The sequence below is a fragment of the Trachemys scripta genome, chromosome 9, assembly GCF_013100865.1.
Source record: "Trachemys scripta elegans isolate TJP31775 chromosome 9, CAS_Tse_1.0, whole genome shotgun sequence".
Taxonomy (NCBI): Eukaryota; Metazoa; Chordata; order Testudines; family Emydidae; genus Trachemys; species Trachemys scripta.
In genome coordinates, this window is record NC_048306.1 from 47653407 (window position 1) to 47670545 (window position 17139).

General features: G+C 51.1%; 1 protein-coding gene across 1 annotated transcript in view; it reads left to right on the forward strand.

Moving 5' to 3' along the window:
- Positions 1-17139, forward strand: part of CROCC2 (ciliary rootlet coiled-coil, rootletin family member 2) — a 177731-nt gene extending 160592 nt beyond the window's left edge. The window contains exons 33-35 of the mRNA XM_034781674.1: positions 1935-2135; positions 15386-15517; positions 16616-17139. Of these exons, the coding sequence (XP_034637565.1) occupies positions 1935-2135; positions 15386-15517; positions 16616-16792 (510 nt within the window). The 3' untranslated portion in view covers positions 16793-17139. The remainder of the gene's footprint in view (positions 1-1934; positions 2136-15385; positions 15518-16615) is intronic.

The window sequence follows — 17139 nt, forward strand, 5'->3', positions numbered from 1 at the left end:
CTAATTGGAATCGATATGAGCAATCACTCGAAGAAGAAAAAACGGTTACTCACCTCTCGTAACTGTTGTTCTTCAAGATGTGTTGTTCATGTCCATTCCAAACCCGCCGGCCTTCCCCTCTGTTGGAGCAGCCAGCAAGAAGGAACTGAGGAGGCGCCGGGTCAGTGGGGTCATCATATATTGAGCTCCATGAAGGTGCCACTCCAGAGGGTTCCACAGCTGACCCAACAGGTGCTGCTAGGGGGAAAACTTTCCGACGACTGTGCATGCGGCACGCACACACCTAATTGGAATGGATATGAGCAACACATCTTGAAGAACAACAGTTACGAGAGGTGAGTATCCGTTTTTTCCTCCTGTGGCTGCATCTCTTTACACCAGCCTCAATCTGCACAGCACCAGTCCCAAAGCAGGGTTGGCCTCCGCAGCCTAATAGTGTGTGAAAATGTGTCACCTCCCAAACTGCAGTTGTGCAACGAGGGATTGTTTTTTCCACTGCTACCCAGGACTCCGCAGAAAAACAGCAGAAAGAGCTTCAGCCCCTGAAGACAAGTGACCTCGGGGGTCCTGACAGAGAACAAGGCCCCATTGTGCTAGGTGTTGTACCTATACACCATCTCGTACCCAGGAGCGGCACCAGGGTTTTTGCTGCACTAGGCGGCAGCGCTCCTCCTCAAAGTATTCGGCAGCGGGGGTCCTTCCGCTCCGCGTCTTCGGGGCGTTTCGGCGGTGGGTCCCAGAGCGAGTGAAGGACCCGCCACCGAAGCGCCCCAAAGACACAGAGCGGAAGGACCCCCGCCACTGAATTGCCGCCGAGGACGGCAAAATGCTGCCCCCCAAATCCTGCCATCCTAGACGACCGCCTAGGGTCACCTAGTGGAAGCGCCGGCCCTGCTTGTACCCACTTCTGTTTACGGCCTTCTGCTAGGCTTGGGCTGCCCAGCAGCGACCACCTGTTGACAAAATGAGCCTGGCGACAGGCTGGGCTGCATCTCATTCTCCCGCGCTGCATGATCTGTGCAGTTTGTAGCATGGCAAAATGACTATTGCTATGCTACATGGAACAGTGAAATACCATTGTGTATGCTGCACAACTCAATGAAGCCACACTGCTTTGCACTAGCCGGGCACTGGCCCTGTATCTTTAACCTAGGGTGACCAGACAGCAAATGTGAAAAATCGGGATGGGGATGGGGGGGTAATAGGAGCCTATATAAGAAAAAGACCCAAAAATTGGGACTGTCCCTATAAAATCGGGACATCTGGTCTCCCTATTTTAACCTTAATTACATTTTGAATGTCCCCATAAGCCTATATTCACCAGGCCCGATGTGTGATGAAACATTCACCGCTTGGAGCATAGATGCTATCTTTACCAAGAGGCTGTCCTGGTGAATGTTGGGTTCCAGTATTGGCAGGTGCCGGGGGCAATTTTACAGATAGAAAATATCTGCTCCAAAAAATAGTAGGCCAGCATTTTTCAGACCTAGGCACCCAGCTCATTTTCCGTGGGCCTAGCTCTCATAGCAATCATACCATTTATTTAGGTGCCTACCTATGGATTTTGGTGCCTAGCTTTAGGCACATGACATTGAAAATGTTGGCTGTAAATCATAGGCCTACATGTCACTATTCTAAGGAGACTGGTTCTTGTAGTTGCTTCCTGTAAGAGTAGAGCACAAAAGTACAAGCATCACACTGTTATTAACTCTGAAATGCAACTGCTCTGCTCAGCTGGTGCCTGGATTTGAACTCTCACTAGAGATAAGAATTTCTTAAAGTCTCTTTCCCTCCCCCCCGCCCACACCCCATTGACAGCCATGGGCCAGACCGTCTGGTGGTGTAACCTGGTGCAGCAGTGGAACCACACTGATTTACACCAGTTGGGGATCTGGCCCCAAAGTCTTACAGTCCATCTGTTGGGTATGTCATAGATAGTCTGTCGTCAGCAGCAGAGTGAGCAGGAGGCTGCAGCATTGCTGCAGAACGTGCAGGATGAGAACAGCATTCTCCAGGAGAGACTGATGACACTGCAGCGAGCTGTAGCCCACCTAGAAGGGGAGAACAAGGAGCTGGAGCGATCGGCCTTTGAGCTGAAGCAGGACAATTCTGCCCTGAAGAAGACCCTCAGCAAGGTACTGTAGAGTTGTGAAGACACCAACGGATGTTAAATTGGACACGTGCAATGACACACAAGTACGCAAACAGGCATAACCTATCTCAGGCCTGGAGCTGTGTATTCCATCTGCAGACACTAGTTCACGGCCTGTGTAATACTAGCAATGTCCAGGGTTGGATCCTCAGCAGAAAAATCATTGAGACCCTCAAAGAGGTCAGTGGAGCTCTGCTCATTGACCTCAGCTGGGGATCTGGCCCATTCACAGGTATCTATGAACAGAAATACAAGCAGCAAAGTCAGTGAAGATCTGTAGGAGGCAGGTGGGTCAAAAGCTCCTCCCCTCCCCCTGCTGCTGCTCCCCATCTTCCTCCTCCCCCATAGTACAATACTGTTCAGTTCTTCTCTCGTCCCCCATCTGTCGCTGCCAGCTACCATGCACCAGACCCTCCCAAAGTACCTTCCACTCGGACCTGAAGTCCTGGCTCTCTTCTCCATCCCTGACCTTGTCCTCAGTAACTCCAACTTCCACTCTGGTGTCCCCTCCCACTCGCTAGCCCCCCATCTCCTCAACTCCTTGCTCAGCTAAAGGGCCACTTGCTCCACCTTGCTTACCCTGTAGTATTGTTCCGTCTCTGACCTCGCACCTTCCATGGCCCCTCTCTTCGACCACTGCCTCATTGCTCTGGTGCCCCCAGCACCCACCCCTTTGCCCGACATTGTTATGAGCTGCATTCCATCCATGTCCAGGACCTCTCTTCTGCTCTCAGTCCCCTGCTCCAGACCCCCTTCCTTTTTCTGACTCACTCATTGATTCCCTCCCCTCCAGTCTGGACTTCTGGGCCCCTCTCTCCATCTGCAAAGTCGCTTCCTCCAGCCCCAAACCCTGGCTCTCCCCATCATCTGCATCATTCGCTCCTGTCCCCTGGGGATATTCCTCATCGTGTGTCTACACAGCACACGGGGCCCTGAGCTTGGCCAGGACCTCTGAGCAGTACTGGAGTATAAATAATAGGTAAAGCAAGTGATGAGAACCTGCCAGTGGTGCATTTACCAGCATATACATCCAGAGAGCAGGCTTGATTCTGCATTCTCCTGCCCTTTGCATCATCATGTCCACCAGTGCAAAGGGAGGGCAAAATGCAACCTTGCTGATCTGCAAAGAGTCTAAGTGAGAATACAAGGTGGAGTGCAAGGGGAAAGGGTTATCTTCTTCATTCTGATTCGTGTGCAGACGTACATGTTCACCAACATACAGACATGGGAGCAGATCCCCAGCTGGTGTAAATCAGCCTGGCTTTGTTAGTCAAGAGAGCTGTGTCAATTTACCCCACTGATCATGTACATAGACACACTTGCCTTGGATCATGTCATGTCTGTGTGTGCACACAGTCATGTCTCTAGATAGACAGATAGATAGAGATATTACAGACATACACACACATTTGCCGCTGACAATGTATATTCATGCATATAGATCCCGCTCAGGAAAGCATCTCAATTCAGCAAAGCACTGCTTAACATTAAGCATGTGCTCAAATTCCACTAAAGTCAAGCACATGCTTAAGCACTTTCCTGAACCAGAGCCATAGTGTGGTATAGATGTGAGCTTTCCCTTCCACCTCTGCCAATTGAAGTCAGTGGAGACAGACTTCTGTGAGAGAGAGGAGAGTCAGGCTCTGTGCATTCCCACAGTCACATAACATGGAATAGACATAACCATGCGAACACAAAAGCCCAAGCAGAATCCTGTGAGTGGGAGAGAGAGAGCGCTGGCTGTGTGTTCCAGTAACCTTTGTTTTCTTGGCCCCCATCCAGTCACTTCCCACCACATGCATTTATGTACATGATTATTGCTCTCGCATTCTTTGAATGTAGTCCAGATAATGAGTTCAAAACTCTTCATTCAAATGTACTCTCCTCCAAAACTCCCACAAACACAAATGCACAAGCACACACGCATGCACACACATACATATGCGTGCCTCTTGGCTACCTGATTTCTTCTCCCACTTAGAGAGGGAGCTAATGTTCAGCTCTGAGGCGCTGATTCCAGTTCGAAGGAATAATTTGTGTCACGCATGTGTTAGGTATCAGCAGGGGCACTCTGGGATTGGCCTAATTAGCTCTAGTGATGGGGGAAGCAAAATCCAAACCATGTGCTAAAGCCGTCTTCTAAATTTAATACAAGTAGTTTCAGATTGACTTTTGACCCCTCTACCCAAAAAGATTGGTGTCTAAAAGTTTTTGTCTCTTTAATCAGCTGCTATTCCTTTCCCCTGCTGCCCCAAACACACACACACATTCTTTCATTCAGAACTCTCTTTTTTGATGGTTTCATAGTTTTTATTGTTTCATTTCCAACCAGTTTGATGGTTTCTGAACTTGACCACGGCACGTAGAGCTGGGTGCAGAAGCAATCCCATGGGAACTGACCCAGAGTAAAATATCATGAACTGAATATCCTTGGAGACTGAGCTACCCACTGCAGAGAGCATGGAGGAGTATGGGATATGTTTGCCCCCTTAGCATAGTCTGCACTGAGTGCAGGATTGGGAGCCAGGATCTCCTTAGTGCTGTTCCTGCCTCTGCCACTTGCTAGGTGACTGTGGGGGAGTGACATCAGCTCCTTGTGTTGTGTCTCAATTTGCCTGTCTGAAAGATGGAGGCAATCACAGTCCTTACCTGTGTGCTGTGAGCATCAGTTGTGCTGTGAGACTTCATCTCATGGCTCTTTCCATAAGAGGATGGATTTGCCCCAGGGCCAAATTTTCCCTTTCATCCAGTGCTGCACAGCATGCTTGTCTGCTGATTGGCCGTCTCCTCCACCCCAGAAATGGCTACATGCCATTGATATTCATATCCGAATAGCCCAGTTCCTTAGCTGCGGATGAGATTCACATGGCATAACTCGAGTGGACTGCATCACCTTTACACACCCACTGACCCTAGGCTGGCTGTGCATTGGGATGGTCCCCAGTATAAGTCCCATGAGGGCTGCTCTAACTTGCACCAGCTGCGAATAGTCTGAAGGGGCCTAGGCAATAGCTGTGGATCACTGGGGTGCAAGGATGCCCTGGCACCATCTCCAGTGCTGGCCACAGGGAGGTGGGCTGGCATAGCCATTCTGTCAACTCTGCACCACCTGAGGATGCCCCCCCTGGGGTGATCCTCCAGCAGGCCAGCTGTTTGCAGTGCTCCACCAGGAGAAGCTGGGCCAGGGAGTGTGAAGCACTGGACTCTGACTGGGAGCCTTGGAGAAGGAAGGCACTATGCCTTGCAAAGGGAAACACCTTCCCTCACAGGAGAAGGAAGGACGGGCAGGGCATGGGGTGGGGAAACCTGCCATTGTCAAGTGATTGACTCATAGACTCATAGACTCATAGACTTTAAGGTCAGAAGGGACCATTATGATCATCTGGTCTGACCCCCTGCATGCTGCAGGCCGCAAGACCCTTCCCTGGACTCTGCCGTTGAAGTCCCCAATCCTGTGTTTTAGTGACTTCAATCGGCTGAGACCCTCCTGCTAGTGATCCCTGCCCCATGCTGCGGAGGAAGGCGAAAAACCTCCAGAGGCTCAGCCAATCTACCCTGGAGGAAAATTCCTTCCCGACCCCAAATATGGCGATCAGTAATACCCTGAGCATATAGGCAAGAGTCTCTAGCCTGACCCTTGTTGGCCATTATGCTATTCACGTACCATTGCTTGGTTTTCCTTGGCTACTATGTTTTACCATTAAACCATTCCCTCCATAAACTTATCCAACTTAATCTTAAAACCAGACAGGTCCGTCGCCCCCACCGTTTCCCTCGGAAGGCCGTTCCAATATTTCACCCCTCTGACGGTCAGAAACCTTCGTCTAATTTCAAGCCTGAACTTCCCCACGGCCAGTTTATATCCATTCGTTCTCGTGTCCACATTAGTACTAAGCTGGAATAATTCCTCTCCCTCCCTTGTATTAACCCCTCTGATATATTTGAAGATAGCAATCATATCCCCCCTCAGCCTTCGCTTTGTCAGACTAAACAACCCAAGCTCCTCTAATCTCTTTTCATACGACAGGTTTTCCATTCCTCTGATCATCTTAGTCGCCCTTCTCTGCACCCGTTCCAGTTTGAGTTCATCTTTTTTAAACATGGGAGACCAGAACTGCACACAGTACTCCAAATGAGGTCTCACCAGCGCCTTATACAACGGAAGCAGGACCTCCCTATCCCTACTAGATATACCTCGCCTAATACATCCCAAGACCGCATTGGCTTTTTTCACCGCCACGTCACATTGTCGACTCATAGTCATCCTGCGGTCCACAAGGACCCCTAGGTCCTTCTCCTCTTCCGTTACTTCTAACCAATGCGTCCCCATCTTGTAACTAAAATTGTTATTATTCATCCCCAAGTGCATCACCTTACACTTTTCACTATTAAATTTCATCCTATTTCTGATACTCCAATTCACAAGCTCATTCAAGTCTCCCTGCAGAATATCCCTATCCTCCTCCGAGTTTGCAACTCCTCCCACCTTCGTATCATCCGCAAACTTTATCAGCCCACTCTTGCAATCGGTCCCGAGGTCAGTTATAAATAGATTAAATAAAATGGGTCCCAAAACCGAACCTTGAGGCACTCCACTAGTAACCTCCCTCCAACCCGACAATTCACCCTTTAATACGACCCGCTGCATTCTCCCCATTAACCAATTCCTTATCCACCTCTGGATTTTCATATCGATCCCCATGTTTTTCATTTTAACCAATAATTCCTCATGGGGTACTGTATCAAACGCTTTACTGAAATCCAGGTATATTAGGTCCACCGCATTTCCCTTATCTAATAAGTCCGTTACTTTCTCAAAGAAGGAGATCAGATTCGTTTGGCACAATCTGCCCTTCGTAAAACCATGCTGTAATTTATCGCATTTGCCATTAACCTCAAGGTCCTCAACTAGTTTCTCTTTCAGAATCTTCTCCAGCACCTTGCACACTACTGATGTTAAACTAACAGGCCTATAGTTACCCGGGTCACTTTTTTTCCCTTTCTTGAAAATAGGAACCACATTGGCTATTCTCCAGTCTAACGGGGACCATCCCCGAGTTTACAGATTCATTAAATATAATTGCTAATGGGCCTGCTATTTCCCGCACCAATTCCTTCAATATTCTCGGATGAAGATCGTCCGGTCCACCCGACTTAGTCCCATTAAGGCGTTCTAGTTTTGTTTCTACCTCGGATGCGGTAATCCCCCATCCCGTGGGATGAGCCTCTGCAGAGCAAACACAGCCTGGGTCCTGCAGCTACTCTCCTCTCAGACACACCAGGGCAGCCCACAGAGACATCCAGCCTGATCCTCAGTGGGTGTCAATTTTCCCGGACTTCAGTGAAGCTATGCTGATTGACACCCGTTGGGGATCTGTCTCATTGTCATCAGCAGAGCTACACCCATTTATGCTAGCTAGGAATCTGGCCCATTGACCCCAGTGGAGCTACACCCATTTACATCAGCTGGGGATCCGGCACCGCAGGTCTCAGAATGCAACACTCTGCCTTGATCTGCACAGTCAAGGTATGAAAGGTGAGGGTGGCTGCAAAGGGCTCCTGGGCGGAGTCTGGATGCCGCTGATATATTGACAGCTCCAAACAAAAGGGATTAGAGGCCGTTCAAAACTATTCCAGCCTGGGCTTCTGTGAACTACACTGGCTAACAGCAGCCAGTAGGGGGCACTGTGCTGTCCAGGGATCAGCAGGAGCCATGCCCTTCATCCCCAGCCATGCCCCTCATGCAAGGAGGTGGGTTAGTGGTGCTACAGCAGCCCCTACATCACCCCAGGACCCCTAAGAATGTTTCCCCAAGTGTTGCAAAGACCCTTCAGCAGACCAAAAACCTGGCCATGAGTCTGACTCCACCCCATCTAACTCAGCAACCAGTGATTTTCCAGCAGCAGGTTCATGCTCTTGTTGGTAAGGCAAAGTAGGGAAGCCCAGGACTGAGAGATCCTGGTGCTGAACATCCACGTCCCTCCAGAGAAGCCGTCTCCCCTTTTCCAGCATCAAGAACCCTCAAGGAATCCAGGAGGGCCTCACAAATTGGGCATTGGCTAAACTAACCCCCAGGGCAGCCTTGCTTCCTGCTCCATTCTGCTTGGACAATACAGCCAGCTTGGCTCCATGGGTTCCCCTGTGGGTGTCCCCATGAAGACAGAGCTTAAAGCTGCTCTCTCTGGCAGAACAGATTGTCCTGCTCTGGAAGTGAATGTTTCCTTGGCATTGCTGCCCTTGCCCCTGTGGCCCTGTGATTCCAGGGTCTGTTCAAATAAACTGGATCTTAACAGAAGCTGTGAGCTGCCTGGTAGAATGATGCAACTGACCCCACAGATGCCACAGGAAGCAGTGGGTGCTCCTGTTCAGATATTGGTGACAGCCTGAAAGGGGTGACTACCCTGATGTTAGCCTCTCCATCGGGGGACATACATAGCTTTGTTTAATGTGGCAGCCAGTGCCTCGTTTGGAGCACCTTACAAATCAACAAGCTGTAGCATTAACACTGTGTAAGGGAAGCATGTGAGCCAATGTTCAATGCACAGTTGGAATCATAAAAACGTATTCAATTGTGCTTGATTTGCATGTTTCGTCACCCCAAAAGTGTATGCAGAGTTGGTAACTACATGTGCAAAATAGACGTTACTACCGCTCCGATGCATGCAGTTGTGCTAAGTGCACACACAACCTATATGCACAAGGGAGCATGTGTTTTGCTTGCAACTGCATGGATAACATGAGTAAAAATCAGGCCTCAGATCTTTTCTGATCTGGGGCTTTATTAGGAGGGGGGAAATTCTCTCTGATCTGCTATACCTGTCCAAACATTTGGTTGGGAGGAACCACTGCTTTAGACAATCTCAAAGAAAGAAGATGAATAGGTGAGGAAAATTTCCCTTTATTAATACCTTGATATTAGCCAACAAGGTGTACCAGAGCCTGGGACTTGGTGAGAAAAGGGGAACTGTTTCTTTTAACATTTTCTCTATTGAGGTCTCCATAGAGCTGTACAGGAACAGAACAGGCAATAAAGAACCTGTTTGAAGCAACTGCTTAAGGGCTTGGTTACTTAATAGTGGAAATCTGGTAATAAAGATGGAACAGGTCTATACTCAGCATTCCCAGTCGCACTCATGGAGCTCTGGTGTCACTTCACTGAAGTCCATAGTGTTACCTCTGACTGAGGCTAGTGTGACTTAGAGCCGAGTTGGCCCAGTACATATAGGGAGACGTTGGGGTGGTCTCTTAAGAGACGAAGTCACTAATAAGAGAAAGGTCAAGTTGGCTCTAGCAGATAAACTCTGTACCTGATGGATTGGATACAAGCATATCCTACAGGGTGTAGATTAAGGTTTTGCTAGGAGCATTAAGTGGAAGGAGTCAGCAATTCACACCCCCTCTGCTCTCCTCCCCCCTCCCATCTCACAGATCAGGTGACTGTGTAGGGTGGGGCCAACGTGGAGAGCCCTGGATGGGGGCCCAGGACTCCTGAGAACAGCTCCATGGGAGCTATCAATGTATGGGGGGGGAGGCCAAGGAAAGAGTGGTGCAGATCTGCTAGGCTCTCCCTCCTGAAGAAGGTTTCAGAGTAGCAGCCGTGTTAGTCTGTATCCGCAAAAAGAACAGTACTTGCCACAAGTACTCCTGTTCTTTCTCCTGAAGAAGGGGAGGCCAGAGATAACTACCATGGATCATCTCCATGATGTGGGGAAGGATTCCTTCATGCCAGACCTTCCCAACATACAGTCCAGCTCCTTGGGTTTTGCATCAGGTCCAGAATTTGACCCAAAAGAAGTCACTTCTGGCTGTGTCCAACAGCTGTTTCCCTAACTATGTCACTGCTTTCCATTTACTGTAGTAAGGAGTTTAATTCACACAAGGTAGTCAGATCATTGTCCTGGTTTTCTTCACAAATGGGCATGTGTGTGTGCAGTTGTGATTTTGGGTGTGCTGTGCTGCGCTGCAGAGGATAGAGCCACCAGTTTGGTTTCCTTTTGAAAAATCAGTTGTAGATTGTGGGATGGGAGTGAGCTGCTGAATCTGCTGAATTCCTGTTGGCATACATTGCATTGCATTGGTACATCATCGGGATTCTAAGGGACAGTGTGAAAACGAAGCTCCAGAACAGTCGTTTAAACATCCCGCTCTGAGCCGAAAGTCACAAGGCATTTCCCAGCTCCAGGGAGTGTCCAATACAATTCTGGTGATACCGTCGGATAGAGAGCTATTTCAGAGGTCCATACTGAACTAATCAAGTTGTTCTGCATTAGCACTGGGAGGGAGAAGAGGAGAATGTGATGAATACTGTATCTTCCACTCTTGGTCATGACTACATTCCAGTTCCCCTTATGCAACCTCAGAAATAAGGTGCAGGAAAGTCAAAAAGAAACACAACACTCCATGATACGAGCGCCAAGCTGGCTAAAAGACTATTAGTCCTCTGTTCATGGCTCATTATTGCAGTAGTGCCCTTCTGTCCCAAAGGAGACTGGCATCCCATCATGCTGGGTGCTGTACTCATCCATTGTAAAGGACAATTGCTGCACTGACGAATGTACAATTGAAATACACAAAGAGTGGGAGAAAGGAAGGTACATTATCCCCATGAGAACTGAGGCACCAAAACAGATTAGGTGACTTGCTCCAGTTCTCGCATAGCAGAGCTAGGATTCAAACCCAGTGTTCCTGAGGCTAAAGTCAGTGTGTTAACCACAAAACCCTTCTGCCCCCCTGAGCTATGCCCCTTCTATAGTGAATTAGCTAGGAGCTGTGTGAGTCACAACAATATACTCCCTGAGAGTGCTAGAAGGAGCATAAATTAGGCTGTCGAGGAAGAAAAGCAAGATGGTGAGAGCTGGTGCATTTTACTTATCTTGTTTAATGCCAGTGAGTGCCTGCATCAGAGTGCAGTGCTTCCCTGGGATTGCCTGTTGATCTCCAGGGAAGATTTGCACTCTGCTGCAGGGTGATTATACAAAACAGTACACAAGAAATGAAAATATGGGAGAACGGAAATCCTCCTCAAAGATCATTTCAGACATTTTAAATTAAACTTCATTTGTCATGAATGATCAAATTCCAAGCAGTAAGAATTCTAGGGAAGAAGGAATCATCAATTAGGGTTACCATATTTCAGCAAGCAAAAAAGAGGACGGGAGGAGCCCTGCCCTAGCCCCGCCCCCACCCTGCCCTAGCCCTGCCTCTGCCCCACCCACTTCCCACTCCCCTCAGAACCCCCAACCATCCCCCCCGCTCCTTGTCCCCTGACTGCCCCCTCCTGAGACCCTCCCCCCAATCCTAACTGGCCACTTAGGACCCTACCCCCCACCTGTGCCCTGACTGCCCCAACCCTTATCCACACCCCCACCCCCAGACAGACCCCTGGGACTCCCACGCCCCATCCAACCACTCCCCACCCCCTGACAGCCCCCCCGAACTCCCGACCCATCTAAACCCCTCTGCTCCCTGACCCATTGACTGCTCTGATCCCTCTCCCCACTCTGGCCCCCTTGACGCCCCCCCCAGAACTCCCAACCCCCCCACTCCTTGTCCCCTGACTGCCCCCTCCTGGGACCCCTGCTCCTAACTGCCCTCCACAACCCCACCCCCTACCTAAGCCTCCCTATTCCTTATCCCCTAACTGCCCCTTCCTAACTGCCCCCCAGGATCCTACCCCCTACCCGTACCCTGACTGCCCAAAACCTTATCCACACACCCCCCAGAAAGCCCCCCCCAAACTCCTGACCCCCCCATCTATTGACTGCCCCCTCCAAAACCTCCCTGCCCCTTTTCCGACCCCCTGGCTCCCTTGTCGTTGGCCTTCGGTTCGCCTAAGGTCTCTCTGGGAGCTTGCTCAGGAACGGCCGGAGCCATTCTCCCGGCACGCTGGGCAGCAGCGGGGGAGGAGCTCCAGACTGCCGGAGGCGAATGCAGGGAGGGAGGGAGGGAGGGAGTGAGCTATGCTGCAGGGGAGGCGGAGGGACTCTCTCTCGCTGTCGGAGCCCCATGTAAGTGGCACCATCTGGCTGCCCTGTTAGCCGCGTGTGCTCTGCATGGGGGGGAGGGAGGGAAGTCCGGACATTAACAAATTCCCCCCGGACGCTATTTTTAGTTCAAAAATCCGGACCTGTCCGGGGGAATCCGGACGAATGGTAACCCTATCATCAATACAGTCCAGTAACTCTGCAAGAATATCCTAATGTTGCAATCCAACAATGGGCTCCTTTTGAACATTTGCATAGCATTCTGTTGAATTGTCACTCCTGGTTCTCACTCCAGAGGTGGAGCCAAGCAACCTTTGGATGGAGAAGGGGAAAAGGTATGTGCAGATGTGTTAGTGGGCAGCATGCATGACTTCAGCACGTCAGCTTCATTGTCTTTGCTTGCTCCTTTTCACTGCTGTAGCTGTTCCCAGCATGTCCTAGTTGGGCCCTTTCGGTGCTAAAGAAGTTGTTATAATGATCAAACCCCCTGAGGTTTGCATTCGAAATCCCAAGAAATATCAGCAAAGAAAGGAAAAACAATCCAATCAAGCACTAATATTTCTTGCTGTGGAAGCCATTCCAAGAGCAGCCATCTTCAATGCAGCTGGGTTGCACCCTTGGAGAAGGGACCATTGTCACTCAGGGCCGACCGGGGGTGGGGGCAAGTGGGGCAATTTGCCCCAGGGCCTGCAGGGGCCCCCACGAGAATATAGTATTCTATAGCATTACAACTTTTTTTTATGGAAGGGGCCCCTGAAATTGCTTTGCCCCAGGCCCGCTGAATCCTCTGGGTGGCCCTTTTGTCACCTGACAGCTGTTGGGGTAGAGAACACCTGGATTTGGGGCCATCTTGACTTGCAACATTAGTAAAGCTTTGTGTTCCAGGGTGAGAATTATGCAGATAAGTTACCTTGTTGAGGCTGGACTCTCTCACCTCTCTCTAGGTCACAGCTGATCCAGGTTGAGTTCAAACCATCATTCTAGAAGTACAAGGCACTAGAGGCCATTATTCACCCTTTGAGCTATCCAGTTCCCCCTGCAGAGGGCTTGGTGGGGCTCTCTATAAAGAATTCTATATAAAAGTACGTTTTGTTGTCTAATGTCTTAGTGTTAGCTAGCAGGGAATGCCTGAACTGGGATCCCTGAGAACACGTGCTCCCAGAGGAGAGGCTAGGAAATGTTCTGCTCTGGATCTGCCAGAGAGGCAGGAAAGCCAGGTATGCCTTTGCTGGCTGAGCTTGGCACTGAATAGGGATTGTCCATCAGGCATCTTAATGGATTTTCTAGCTGCAGAAACTAGGATGAAGGGAAATGTGATATTTTTCTGTTGTGGAAAAGCAACATTACAGGCTGTATGAGAGTCTCAGCAAGCATGAAATAGCTTTTACATGGTGCCCCTTTATTCCCTGTGCTCAACCTCTTCCCCTGGGCTGGGGGGCGGGAGAGGATAGCTAATGAGTTCCAGAAGATCAGCTGTAAATGGCCAGGGAGGGTAATTCATATCGAACTCATAAAACCCTTGAGTAGCGTCTCAGGAGGGGAAATCCGGATGTGGCCGTTTATTTATTTTGGATTTTGCTTTCTTCTCTTCTCCTTTCAACATTTTCTTCCAGGAGACGCTCATTGTTTTTTAAAGGGACAGGCCTTCCTTTGGTTATTTGGAGGCTTTTATCTGTTCATGCAGGGCAGGGATTGCTGGTAACAAAGGCCCCTGACCAGCCAGCAGGCTCCACGCAGAGCATCGCCCAAGCGCTGGGCCTTTGGGGACCTTCTCCCAGCTGGGGGTTCTAGACACAGCCCTTCTTGTACCATCATGCCATGACCAGCCTCCAGATGCTGCCCTGAAGATGGTTGTGCCCTTCGGGAGCTCAGCGCTGCAGCGCGGTTCTTCCTGGCCAGCCTTTGTGTACTGTGTGCACAGATACTGAAAATGCTGCTGGAGGAGAAGCATTCGCTGCACTGTCCTGGCTAATGTGGCTCTGCTTCACGGCTGGTCTCGCCTGCCCAAGGGCCCCTCAGACCTCAACAAACTGCCAAGAAGTTGATTTGTGTCCAGAGCTCTGGGCTGTGAGGCCAGTCCCTGACAGCTCTTTCTTCCACTGAATAGTGACCGGCATGGTGTCCCCATTTCAGCTGCAAACCCTCAGCGTTCCCCATGATCCACCTCATCCCACTGCTTTCCCCCCCACACATCATCCTGAGTCCTTCCCTACCTCCTGGGGTCTTCCCCCCACTCTGCCTCTCTCCTGATCCCACCTGCCTTTTCCTCCAAACACCTCAGATGTCCTGATCCCACTCTGCCCTTTCCACTCCACTGGCTTTTCCCTCCCCAGGGTTTCCCCGTCTTCTTCTTAGCCAGGTCTCAAGGTCTCCTCTCCATCTCTGTCATAGAATCATAGAAGATTAGGGTTGGAAGAGACCTCAGGAGGTCATCTAGTCCAACCCCCTGCTCAAAGCAGGACCAACACCAACTAAATCATCCCAGCCAGGGCTTTGTCAAGCTGGGACTTAAAAACCTCTAAGGATGGAGATTCCACTACCTCCCTAGGTAACCCATTCCAGTGCTTCACCACGCTCTTTTCCTTCTCAATCTACACATGGCCTTTGACATGTCTGCCCCCTCACTTCTGAGACCACCCTCCCCCTCGGACTGCTCCCTCAGCATTGCCTCCGGTGACTCCCTTGTTTCCCTCACAAGATTCCTCTGCTGTCACTCTTCCCTCTGTTGAAGGAGGCCTGCCCCACACTGCCCTCACCCACAGCACAGAATCCTGGGAGATAGAAAAGTCCTCTGCCTCAGTTCCACATCTTGATGCAGCTGTTCTCATAGGTACTGGGATGGTCCAGTGGGAAGAGTACTGGACTGGGAGGGAGGGGATCTGCATGCTAGCCCTGCATCTGCTAGTGACCTTGGACAAGTCACTTTCCCTCTCTGTGCCTCAGTTTCCACTCTGCACCTTTTCTCTGTGTTGTCTGTTTAGATTGGGATGGGTCTCTAGCTGTTGCTGTAATAATGAACTCAGCAAGCAGACACTCCAGAAGGTACCCTGGTTTCAATGAGTGTGCCAGTTCCAGGCAGCCAAAGCCAAGCTATGTGTGCCAGCTGGTAGGGTCAGGTTTTCAGGGGTGCAGTGGGGCTCTTTTGAAAATCAGCCCAAGACCTTGAAAATCCCAGCCCACTGGGAACTGCTGAGCAATGTGCGTGCCAGAGGGAAAGTGAAGGTCCCTGCTATGCGACTTGTCCTTGCAGGCAGAATGGGAGACACTCAGGAAAGAAGACAATGCCATGCGTTTCAGTGCAGAGAAGAAGCAGCTGGACCTGTCACTGAGCAGTCTGCACCAGGAGGTGGAGGACACCCTGAGACAGAATCAGCCACTGCAGGTCAGTCCACTGGTAACGGTGGTTTGTCACAGGAAATGGGGGCGCCTTAGAGGATTACTCTGCCCTGGGGTGAGGAGATAAGATGAAGGTTCATGGCAGTAGGAAAAGGGAGGGAGAGGAGCACAGGAGGCCTGGACAGAGGGAGGTGGGCCAGGCAGGGGGTAAGTAGGAGCAAACAGGAGCTCAGTAGAGTCCAAAGGATGCCTAGAGTCCCAGCCAAAGGAAGCCGTAGCCCATGGCATCATCTGTGGCCAGGGGTCTCGGAAGGTGCCTGCTGGGAGGAGGCTCTGCCCAGGAAACTTCTTCCTCCCCAGTTCCGTGGCTGGGGAGGAGGAGACCAGGTGCCCAGGAAAGGGGTCTCCCAGTTTCCAGGCCTGGTGGGGTGAGGAGATCTTCTGGTTCCTGTTAGGGCAGGGAAAGTCTCTCTGCTCTGCAGGGGGCTCTAATCCATGTCCTGGCTCCCCTGGCTAGGAGATGGGGTGCATGGCATCTTGTGGCCTGGGTGCAGGCGGAGGCGCTGGCAAAGGCCAGTTCTCCTCACCCCCACCCCCCGCCCAGCCTGCGCCCCCCCCCCCCCCCCCCGCATGTGGAGTTCCCCAGAGAGCAGATCTGGCGGGACACGGTGCTGTTTGGACACAGTCTCTCTGAGAAGCGAGGGGATCCAGGAGGCAGGACACGGTGCACTGCAGCCCAGACACTCACTTCTTCAAGAGGGTCCAGGCCCAAGGCAGCAGTTGTGAAGAAGCCTGGGGAGCAGGTGTCCACATGCTTGCCCACACCCTGAAAGAGATCCTTTGAGAGAGGGCAGGGACCTATCTGCAGCCAGCACAGGGGAGCTAAGGGTCAGGCACCATGTGAATGGTGCAGAGTCACTAAAGGGGGAAATGGCTGTTTGTGAGCCCGCACATGGGTACTGGAGCCCCACGTGGCTGTTGGAAACGGACGGTGCTAGCTCAGCACTGCCCTGTGGAAATGACCCGAGGGAAGGCTAAAGGACAAGGAGTGTCTGGATCCAGGCCCTTGTCCTGCATTGCCCAATGGCCCAGTACATGATTCCAGCGGGATTTGGCTGATGCCCTACCTATGTTTCTGTGCTAGGCCCAGATCACAGAGATGGAGCGGGCACATACCCAGCGCCTGATGGAGCTGGAGACAGAGAGGCTGCGCAGCACCCAGCTTCAGGCTGAATGGTCCCTGGAGTCCCGGGAGAGAGCCCACAAGCAGCGTGTCAAGGACTTAGAGGATCAGGTAGAGGGGTTAGGCACACAACAGTAACATCTTTAAAAGCCATCGGGAAGGCCATGCCCTGGCTGCTGGTGCGGGCACCACATGGGCACCAGATTTGAATGAGCTCATGCAGAGGCCACGTCGGGCAAGACCAGGGCTGATGGGGCAGAGTGGGGTGCTATGGCTGGTGAAGTGTCTACTGCCAAGGGGAGCCGTACACTTGGGTGGCACAATTCTGATCTCAGAGCCTCTCACCCCTGCCATGCAGTGCCAGAGGGCAGGGCCACAGGAATCGGACCCCCAGGGCAGGTCCGGGGAGGGTATTATTTTCTGCCTCAGTAATCCCTTGGGGAGATGCCCAGACCCCATAAGACAGATCCCTGTACAACCCCATG